Source organism: Zosterops lateralis (genome assembly GCF_965231275.1).
Source record: "Zosterops lateralis genome assembly, chromosome: 6".
In the NCBI taxonomy this organism is placed as follows: Eukaryota; Metazoa; Chordata; class Aves; order Passeriformes; family Zosteropidae; genus Zosterops; species Zosterops lateralis.
The window spans coordinates 14,666,196-14,677,623 of NC_139761.1; the positions used below are offsets into that span (position 1 = coordinate 14,666,196).

Here is an 11,428-nt window from a genome sequence, read left to right on the forward strand (position 1 = left end):
AATATATAACATGTATATTTGGCTAATATATCTAGTAATTCACTGTCATGAACTTCTGTCTGTCTGAATTTTACTTTTATGGTTAAATCGCCATCTTAAGTGCACAGTATTTTTTCTTCTACTAAAAAGATGTGTACTTTGAGAGAAATGGTTGTTGCTTTTTCATGAATTGACTGTATTACTTGCACTTTCAAACTAGAATAGTTAAAGATTCTTGAATTCTGTTTTTAATGTCTAACTCAAAGTGAAAATGCATGTGCATGGAATGCAGTACAGTTACACAAACCGTGGTAAGAATTATATCAAACATTCTACTCTAACATTTCTCGCATAAGCCAGTAATTAATGATGGTAACCTGGAAGTAGGACTAGGGAAGTGATAGTAACCTGGAAATAGGACTAGGGAAGTATGTGCACATTTAAACTAAATTTTCTTTTAAATAACACTTTTAAATTTTAGTTTCTGATAGTAAACAAAAATAATTAATGTTCAGAGTGAACCTAAATAGTTCATTTCTGTCAGCGCGTTGTAGTGTAGGCTCAACACATATAAATATTTATAAGCAACTGAATTACCACAATTAATCTTGCTATTGTAGCTCCCTTTTCAAATAATTTTTATAGTTCATAGGTTTTTGTTCTGTTTTCTTTAAGAGTCAAGGCTTGCAAATTATGTGATTAATCTACAAGCTGATATCATGATGTCAAAATGCAGTTCGGGAAGCATAAACACAGAGACTGCGGAAATTAAAACGGTAAGACTGTGCTTTGTAGTAGGGGAGAGCAGGTTGTGATGTATCACTGCTTTGTGTTCTCCTATTTTATATTTAAAGATGCTTCAGGGCCATAGAGTAAAGTACCTTCCACGTGCGAGTTTATAGAAGTTGACTGAATTTCTTTAGAAAGAAAAATGAAAGTAGCTACTTAATTTTATTCATAGACATTTAGATGTTTATCATGGAACACTTGCCCTGATACTTCTTATGAAGTTGAGTATGATTAAAAACCTGTTCCATTTTTTAAAATTATGTATGTGTGTTTTTCTTGTGGATTTTATATTCAAATATGGTTGTGTTGGTGAAATACAATCAGTTAAAAAAAAAAAAAAAAAGGGAGAGTTGACACATAGACACAGGGGGTTAAAAGGTTAAAATTAGAATTGAATTCATATGTTGTTCCAGATAGGAGATACAAAGTAAATGGTAAGGAAAAGAAATGATAGGTAAATTAAGATCTTAGTTTCAATGGTATGCTTCAGTTTGAAATACGAGTTCAGCAAAAATAGGGAAAGAGGCTATCTGATTAAAAATACATAGCAGAAGAATGTGCTTTGATAACATAGGGAAGACAGAAATATATTTAGTTCCACTGGTGGTCACCTTTCCTTGAATCTTAGATCCATATACTTCATGCTTTGTCTTTTGTCATCAGTGTTAGGGAGGTGGAAGGAGTCTGCATAGCACCAGTTCTGCACTGCTGATTACGCAACTGCATAGTTAGGATTGTTGCATGGGCCTTGTTCACATAATTTTAAAAAGTGAAAGTTTGTTCCAGAATCTGGCTGCATGTCTGTATTCGTTAAGGAAAAACATCCCCTTTCCGAATGTTTATTCTGAATGCCTCATGCACTAGTATCACTAGAGATGTGCTACAAAACCGATTTTTGTTTTTACATTGTATTGCTTTACTTGTAATGCCCTACAGCCTGGTGTGTTTTGCTGATAAATAGTGGCATAATCCATTTGCATTTGACTGTTCAGTGTGCAGCAGCACAACTCCTGTGTGAATGATGATTTGCTGGCTCTGTTTGCTGCTCAGGGTGGACTAATGGCAACACAGAATGTTTATTAGGCTTTTGCCCTAAGTCCAGGTTTGGTTGTACTGAACACTGCATGAAGGACTTAAGGGGTTTTCTGAGTCTGCTCAGTGTCACGTTGTACTCAATTTCTCTCCTACAAATGGACATTTAGGAGGAGTTTGCCAGGAATTTCACCTGTTAACTGTTGCACTGCTTGTAGAAGTGCTTCAGAATCAGCTCATCCAAATGTAGAGCTTCAGTTAAACTTTTGTTTTAATAAGCTCTTCAATAAGACTTTTCCTGGACAACAGAAAGCACAATGTCGTAGTTGTGCTGGTATGCCTTTGTAGGGTATTAAAGATTAGTGTTAGACTGGTTCTGTATCAGAAAAATAAAAAAAATTGAATTCTTATAGTTTAGAATGAATATTAGTGATTGTGCTAGGGAAACCAGGGAAGATGGTCCTTAAAGGTGCTTATTTTTGAGCTTTTAAAGCATCTACACATTCCCTTCTTGGAGAGGAACACATCTGAAATGCTTTTGCTTTTTAATTTAAGAATATCATGAGACCAACTGTAAAAATTGCTGTTAGGAAATGCATGGGAAAAAGATCTTTGAAGGATGAGAGAGAAAGTATGTCTCATAAGAAGTGTTCTGTTTTAAAGAGAGCACAATATAAAAGAGATTTCTGATTCGTCTTACTGAGTAGTACTGTCAGTTGTTTGATGTTTGAAATCTGGATTTTATATTTTTTTTTTTCAGATAAAACTTGGAGGTGTTTGGTTTGAGATTTTTCAGTTCTCTTAAGAGAATTAAAGTTGCAGGAGTAATATTAACAAAGTACACTTCTTTTTCTGGAAGAAGTAGTGTGTTCTTCTGGGCTGTCACTGAAAAAGTCAAATCCTTTTTAAAAACACACTTCTTTTAAAAGACAGCTTGGAAATGGGACAACATAGGAATATTGCAAGTTCACCTAAATTGAGGCAAAAGCAATTCTTGCCTTTGAATGCCTTTAGTGTAACTTGGTATGGAGCATTCTCAGTGACATTTTACATTTTATATATTAACAGTTATGTTAATTTTCTACTCTGTATTTTGTATTTGTAACATTTTACATTTTCCTTTTTATTTGGTCCTTCTTTACCCAAGTAAGAATTTTCTGTGTTAGATCATTCAGCAAGTTAATGTTTCATGTAGCACTTGAAGATAGAAATTGCTATAAAGAAAATGTATTCAGACTCTTTGAGTGGTTATGTAACAGAATATTCAAGCAGCAAGGTTCTACTCATATTATTTTTATAAATTGTGGTTTATTTCATTTAGAGTAAGTGGATTATTTTTACCTCTTGAGACTAACTTGTTTTGGCTGATATTGAGTGTGTTTCTAGGGGATAAATTAGAGATTCCTGGACAAAGATGAAATCCTAAAGCATCAAAAATAATGTTTGTATCACAAGGATTATATTAGGTACAAATTAAAAATCAGTATAGAAAGCAAATCAAATACATTGCAAATGGCAGTACGATGTTTTTGTTGTTAATAGAAGATTTAGTTTTGCATTAACTTGTGAAAACAGCACAAACTATGCTCACAAATGGTGGTAAAAACTTTTGAAAGTTGCGTCCTCAGGACAGTACTCTCTTCTTTGTACCTCAGTGCCATTCCATAAATGTTTTAAACTGTCCTCCAAGCAGGACTAGATCCCCAGGATCATTCCAGGTGAAGCCTCTGGTGGGTTTGGCTTGTATTCCTTAGTGCAGTAAACCTTGATTTTTTTTTTTTTTTTTTTTTGTGCACTAGGGGATGGCTTCAAATTGGATATAGTCATGACTGAAAAACCTGCACCACAGTTTCAGATTTGTTGCAGACTGAAAAAAGTTGCCATTGCTTCACATTGCTTCATTTGACTTCATTTCCAACATTTTTTTTCTGAAAAACAATTCTTTAAATGATAGAATAAGGGGTTAATTTTAGCTCTGCAGTTCACTATCTGTTCACATAAATGTGCATTAAAATAAGGACACTAGGTTGTGAATTCTGCTCTTAAAACTCTCGAGATTGATGGCTATGAAACTGGAACTTTCACTATTATTTGAGTAGAACAAATAAGCTTGAGCACTGTGCTGCTTTATCCAGCTTCTATAACTAGTCTAGAGTCACAAGAAATAAGATTTGTTTCAGATGTTTCTCACTCCAAATTCAGCTACTTCTTACAGTTTCTTGTTCTGTCAGATTTCAAAATAATGCAGTGGACAAAAATGGAGCATCTTGGCAGGTATCTTTATTACCCAACACTGGCTGAGCAGGACTAGTTTGACTTTTTGTTTTGCTTCACTGTTAGCTATTTTCAGTTAGCTCATGTGCAGTTTTCTGTGCACAGATTCTGAACATATGTGCTTACATCTCAAATGTTTTCAATTTAAAATCTGTTCTTCAAGTAGATGTGTTCTTTCCCTTTTTATTTCTAGACAATCCTGCACTGCTTTTCTTTTATTGAAGAACTTGATATTTTTCCTTACTATTGAAATAGAGACTGTAGAATGATACAATTACTGCATTATTCTGGTGTACTCCCATAATAACATCGACATTGATCTTGTCAGGTCTTATATACTTCCAGTACAGATGATAGAAATGAGGGCCAGGACTAGGAAACCTTAGTGTAACAGAAAGAAACATTGATTTGGGAGCATAACTTTTTCTTTTTGCCAGACTTAGCCTAAATTCCCTCCCCCTGTATGTTCTTTCAAACGTGTTGTGTCTCATGCAAGCTCAACCCAGGTATGACTGTGGTGGCACACAATGCTGTTTTGGTTGTGTGTACTTTCCAAGTTACAAATGTGCATATACTCCTTCCTTCACGCCTCAAAGGCTGTTTTTGTTTTTTGAGAATGCTTTTTCATCTCAGTGACATAATTGTATTTAACAGCAGGTCTTCCATGAAGGTGCACAGAAGCCAAAGCTGTAGTTTAGAGTATATGTTGTTTCAATCATTCCAGATCAAGCTGGAACCATATTTAAGCATAAATCCTCTTGCTTCTTGCAGCAGGGTAGCTAAACAGTTATTAGGTGCATAGCAAAAGAGGAGAACTATTTGTAATACTGGATCCTTTATTTGTTTTTTATTAGCAGCCTTTTAAAGTAAGGTTGGTTTTCTCTCCTTAATTCCCTCCTGGTGATGTGATACAGCTATTTAATATGTTCCCAAAGTTGCATTTATGATTTGAAAAAACCCCACAAGACAGACGGAACAGCAAACAAAGAGGAGGAGCTACTCATCTAAAGTGATTCATAAAACTGAAGTGGCTGGGTTTATGTACAAGAATGATTGAGGAATCCGCTTCAGCTTTTACAGTGGAGAATGTTTGGCTTTTTTTTCCCTAGTCCATTCTAGCAATTATTATGAATGACAATGAGGTCTCATTTTAAACGAAGTAAACATTAGTTGTTTTTCACCAGTTGCTCTATGTAAGTAGAGAAGCTTTACTGAGACTGTTTCAATTAAATACTGTAGTCATGCACAAGACCTTTGTGTTCTTCAAACACATCAGGGGGTTTGAGCTGTATGATCTTTAAGGTCTGTTCCAACCCAAACCATTCTATGATTCTAAGCTTTTTTTTTCTCTGTATTACCAACTAGTGCTTCCACTCACTGAAAACAGGAAGAGAAGCTAGATTTATTAAAGGAGACTTCATCTCTGAGCTTGGAGAAGTGGGTGGGGTGTTGGAAATGACACCTTTCCCTGCTTTTTCTCCTTTCTTCCCTATTCTGAACCTAAGCCATCAGTTCATACAAAAGCTTCACTAAGGTTACTAATGCCCAGAATTTTCTGATGCTTTCTACTGGTGTCTGGGGAAGATTGATTGTCATGCTATTGTCTTTGCCAGTGACTGATTTAATCTATCAGTCAGATGCTGATAAACATCAGGTACATTTGACGTGCGAATGCTCAGTAGATCAGAATGTCAAGGATGATCAGATTTCTATGTGCAGCTGTCTAACACCTAAACTATTCTATGATGACTGAGTCTTTCCTGCCAGCTGACTCCTATGACCCAAAGCTTTGGAGTCCCAGTGGAGGAATGGCCACTAGCTCCAAGGAGGGAATGAACCAAAACATCTTTAGTTGTGCCGGATTAGAACACTGTATAAAATTACTATAGTTGCATTGTTAAAACCTGCCTGTGCTTGTATGCATTCTTTGAAATGTATAGAAACAGTTTAAGAATCTTCTTTTTGTATTACAACTGAAATGAATAGTGACATAGTACTGATTGTGTGATTTGTGTAGACTGTGTTGTTCTTTATTTACAGCTAAATAAAGCAATATTGATCCATTTTACCTGTTTAGGTAATCTGAAATACTTGGGTTTAAATTGTAACTTACATTACAGGAGTGAAAAGTAAATGAGGAGGCTGCCTGGAGTTTGGAGATTGTCCTAAAGCAACTGGAAAAGCATAAAATGTCAAGCGTGTTCTTTACTATGTCCTATGAAAATGCACATTCATTCCTTTTGATTTTTTTTTAAGATTTTAAGACATCTTTTCTTTCTGGAATCTTCTCACTGTGACAGTTTTTGTGATGCCCAAATAAAAATATCAGACAATATTCCAGCAGTATCAACACACTTTTTATATTAAGGAGGAACATTTTTGATTGAGAGGGAAGTATGTTTATTGCTGATTCTAAACTCACAAAGTTTATCCTTGTTCACTAGCATTTACTTGTATATCCTTGTTCAGTAGCATTTACTACTGAATGTTTGTCTATAAAAGATAAGTACATTTTTACAATGGAGCTCTCTCTATAATGCTACTTCAGCTTAACCACACTGTCCTTCAGAGCTTCCCCTGCCACTTAGAAAGGAGTTGAGACAAAGCTTTATCTGACCACTGACAGTGAAGTGAAATTACTTCTGACTCTGCAAGAGGAGTGATCATGTAGTTCCCTGTATTGCCTTCTCTTTATTTTACAATATATGCCTGAGATGGAAAGTGGGATAATTGGTTTAATATCTTTTTTCAGAGCTTCCTATAATTATTTAATACTAGTTTAATATCAGTGTCTAGACATGGTCCAGATTATAATATTTAATTTTAAAATATTAGCACATAACAGAGCAACAGTGTTATTAGTTGGACACTATAGAACAAATCTAAATGAATATTTCTCTTAATTACAGAATTACATAATTACTAGGGTTGGAAGGGACCTCTGGAAATCTAGTCAATGCCTCATTTTTGATTTTTTAATTGTACTGCTTTTTTTTTTACTCTTTCTTCAGTTTTTTCTGATAACCATTACTGGTTCTTTCTTAGATAGTGTATTAGACTTCTCTCTTTTTTTTAATTCCTTACCGCACATTTTTGAAACTTAAGCAAGTTTCCTGTTGTACAGAAAAGCAAAAACATTCCAATGCAATAAAATTATAATTAGCTTTTCCTCACATCTTTTTAATTAATTACTAAATATGAATGTATGATCAATTTTATGCATTTCTCAACCTGTATTGATGATAAAATTAATAGAGAGCTTGTAGGAATTTTGAGGAAAACTAACTTTTGAAAATACTGGTTTTTGAATAGGGTATGTATCCAATTTAAAGAAGGAGTATTCAAAATTCGTTAGATTTCATGTAGTCTGTTTCTTTATATTTCAGCAATATTTTTCTATGTCATCAGGCCATAATCACTTTCCTAGGCATAAGGTTTTTATGTTGTGGGGTTTGTTTGTATTAGTTGGTAGTTGTTTTGTTTAGTTTTGTTTGATTTAATCTTGATCATTCCTGACAAGTAACAAATGTTTTTAACACACACACACACACACACACCCCCTGGTAATGAGGACTTCATAGTCTCAGTAGGAAAGTGTTCTCCAGTGTCCATTTGTCAAGAAGTTCTGAATGCTTTGTTTATTGATGAATTACAGTGTCTTTATGGATGTTGGTGGTTAACCTGGTTAGGATTTCATTCTCTATTAGCCCTTACCAGAGTAGTTAGCAATTATCTATAATGCTTCTGCCAGTTCTTGAAAAGATAATCTTATCAGAATCTGATGATTTGAAAATATTGATGTTCTTATATAGTTTCTGTTCTTTTCCTAGAAATTAGAATAAAATTCCTGTTTGTGCGTATTTAAAGCTTTAATTGGTCAAAGGCCTTTTTGGTTGAAAAGAAAAATGGATAATTTTATATTTGTGCTTGTACTGTAAAATTCAGTGTTTTTCTTTCCTGAAGTAAAGCTAAGACAGCTTTACTTTTTAAAGTTTAAATTTAAAATGAGATTCTGTCAGACCATAAATGGAACTTTATATTAAAATGTAAGTGTGTAAATCCAAATTGCTGGAGTGAGCATTGCCCTGTAAAGTACAGCTCCTTTTGAATTTCTGGGGTACTTTGATAAGCACACATCTTCAAGTGGAGACATGCCTGTAAATTTAAAATCAACATTTTCTGCTGAAAATAGTATGAGAAGAAGCACTTCTGTAAGTAAAATCAAGTAATGTCCTTTTCTTGATAAAAGTTCTCTTAATGCTTGAGATTGCAAGTATATCTAATACTGTTTCATTTTCTTCTCATAGTAGGCTGTGCTGGAACAAAAATGCAATGAAAGAAACACTGGATGAATGAATGAAAAGCCCTGCTTTGCAATCCCTCAGCATGGCGGGACTGCAGCTCATGACCCCTGCTTCCTCCCCAATGGGTCCATTTTTTGGACTGCCATGGCAACAAGAAGCAATTCATGATAACATTTACACACCAAGAAAATATCAGGTACTAGTGATAGTGCTAATACAGTAACAGCAAAAAAAGTACAGTTAAATCCATTAATTAATGGAAAAAGAACAAGAGCAGGTGGAAAATATGCTGTGATGTCCACTGTCAGGACATGTCTCTCTGAGCTCCACCTGTTGGGAGCTAATTCTTCAGTTTGGCTTTTTTAACATTTCTTATATCCTCCCTTTCCTCTTCTCAGTTTGCTCTAACAAACATAACAGTTTTTAAGGTGAGTGTTCTCCTGCCAATCTGCAGAGTGCTGCTAGGGACAGATAAATTGTACCTCTCAATTGTGTACATACATCACGTTTTCTTCCACCTATCACTTTGTCTTCCACATGATATACTGATTTTGATTTTTGGTTCACATACTGGTCAAAGCAGCCCTCTAAAGTCAGAAGCCCTATCAGGGTACTCTGATTTTTACTTTAAGGAAAACTGATTTCTAGAGTACCAGCTCTCTTTGCACTGCAGAGGTGCCCAGAAGTGTTTTGTTAGCGTTACTGAGAAACTTGGATCACCTTGAGCTAGTCTACTTCCTTGGACTGAATTGATGTGTGCAGTTAGCTTTAAAAGTGTAGCTTCTTTCTTCACACCATGTGTATAGCAACAGAATCATCTACTAAAAAGATACATTCAGAAAGCTGCCTGAGAGCAGATTGAAGGATTTTAGATTTAAAAGCTGGGCTGTACATAGTGTGTTAATATTTTTGAAGGATTGTGAGAATACATTGTTAGGAAAGAGACATGTTAATTATATGGCACTTGAAAGATCTCAAGCAATACTATTGACTTGTACTTGTCTATAGTTTATGTATTACTTTTGTTATTTTTTGTCAGCTTTTTCACTGTATTGCTGCAAGTAAGGACATAATTATTTTTTAAATCTAGGTTGAACTGCTTGAAGCAGCTTTGGATCATAATACAATAGTCTGCTTAAACACTGGCTCAGGGAAGACTTTTATTGCAGTACTACTCACTAAAGAGCTGTCCTATCAGATCAGGGGAGATTTCAACAAAAATGGAAAAAGAACTGTGTTCTTGGTCAACTCAGGTAAGAAGAAACATTCCTAAACACACTGCTAATACTTCCATGGAGTATTTTGTAGCAGAAGCTTGTGAAAGCAAAGTTGGGAAAAACTTTCGAATAAAGTTTTCAACAGCAAGGATGTGATACCTTTCATCTTTTGTTTTATCATCTGTTTAATATAATCTGTTTATATATATAACATGTTTTCTGGTTTAAAGTTATGACATTGAATCTGAAGTGCAGTTTAGTTACCCATCTGTTTCCTTGATGTGGTTTTGCATAGAGGCAGTTGCCATGTACACATGGTTTAACATTAGTCTAAGCTAAAGATCACATGAAATGTGGTGCTAGGTCATATGACACACATTTTAAAAATTCAAGTATGAGAAGACCTTTATGTAAATGTGATTATTTTTTTTTTTCTTAAGCAAATCAAGTTGCTCAACAAGTGTCAGCTGTCAGGACACATTCAGACCTTAAAGTGGGAGAGTATTCAAGTTTGGAGATAACTGAATCATGGACAAAAGAGAAGTGGAGTCAGGAATTCTCTAAGCATCAGGTATTGTATTAAGTAAAAACTATAAGCAAGGCATACAGAGAGTTAGGTTGGATCAGAAATTATTCCTTCAATTATACATTCAGTCTTTTTTAAAAAGAAATCCAGCATATTGGTAATATTTGTATGTTCGTTTTTAGGCAAATATATGTAGATGTTTTCAGGTTGTTTTTAAAAAGCCATCCTCTAAGTCCTTTGTTTTCAATCTCCCTGACTTGTTCATGATGTTGATTGCAGAAGAAATTTTGAGTATGCATTCTATATTTTAAATGCTATTAAAATTTTATTAAGTGTTAAGGTTTTGGGGTTTACTTTTTGGTGATTAGTAGTTCTCTATGGAATATGTCTGGGAATTCTTACAGAAAAAAAGTGTTACTATACTTAGTGAAGTTTAAAGTGACTGTAAAAACTGCATGATTTTATCAACAAACTCAATTTTTAGTTGTGTTAATGTACAAGAAGTAATTTTTTCTTGAAAAAGAATTCTAATAACATCCTGCTTATGTTAAAGCTGCAAATAGTGAAGAGCTTGTGAAGAACTATTTTTCTTGCCAGACACATGATGATAGGACTCACATAGGGACACTAATTTAATTTATTAGGAATTAATGATACTTGTTCTGTGTGGTCCGATTGGTGTTGAGATTGTCTGTTGTATTCATTTTTTAACTAGGCATGTGACTGGAGAGATACAGACACGTGTAAATACACCCCCATCCAGACAGATGGCTTTCTCCAGTAGAGAATGTTTTATTTTCTTTTGTCCTTACCTGGTGTAGGTAGATGAGTAGGGGTTGATATTTGCCAGTGCTGTCTCACAAGATCTGCAGAAGGCTTTTCCTCCTACACCTTGACCTCAGACAGTTTGTGCTTTTCTTGTACTGATATTTTTTTCCTTTCAATCTAGGTTCTGGTTATGACATGTCATGTTGCTTTGACTGTTTTGAGAAATGAGTATTTATCCCTGTCAAGTATTAATCTTCTGGTGTTCGATGAGTGCCATCTTGCAATCCAGGATCATCCATACCGTGAAATTATGAAGGTGCATTTATTGTGTGAATGTTTAATATACTTGGTTGAGCAGGAAAAGTCAGTGGGAGGTCTAGAGAATTGGGAACCTTTTAAGGAACTTTTGCTACCAAAAAAATACTAGTGGAAGCAATGTTAGCATGTTCCTGGGACTGTGAAATTACTGTATTAAGAGTTCAGTGATACTATGTGGTAGAAGAATAATATATTTACTGTGTTTTACAGTGGGGATTAAA

At 34.7% G+C, this 11,428-nt stretch overlaps 1 protein-coding gene across 6 annotated transcripts in view; it reads left to right on the forward strand.

Annotated features, from left to right (window-relative positions):
* Positions 1 to 11,428, forward strand: part of DICER1 (dicer 1, ribonuclease III) — a gene marked incomplete at its 3' end in the record, with an annotated part of 66,154 nt that overhangs the window by 17,188 nt on the left and 37,538 nt on the right. For 4 of the 6 annotated variants that reach the window (XM_083863202.1, XM_083863200.1, XM_083863204.1 and 1 more), the window contains exons 3-7: positions 655 to 755; positions 8,382 to 8,574; positions 9,469 to 9,631; positions 10,036 to 10,166; positions 11,071 to 11,205. In XM_083863202.1, the coding sequence (XP_083719328.1) occupies positions 8,431 to 8,574; positions 9,469 to 9,631; positions 10,036 to 10,166; positions 11,071 to 11,205 (573 nt within the window). In that variant the 5' untranslated portion in view covers positions 655 to 755; positions 8,382 to 8,430. The remainder of the gene's footprint in view (positions 1 to 654; positions 756 to 8,381; positions 8,575 to 9,468; positions 9,632 to 10,035; positions 10,167 to 11,070; positions 11,206 to 11,428) is intronic. The other 2 variants (XM_083863201.1, XM_083863203.1) reach the window with 2 other exon arrangements.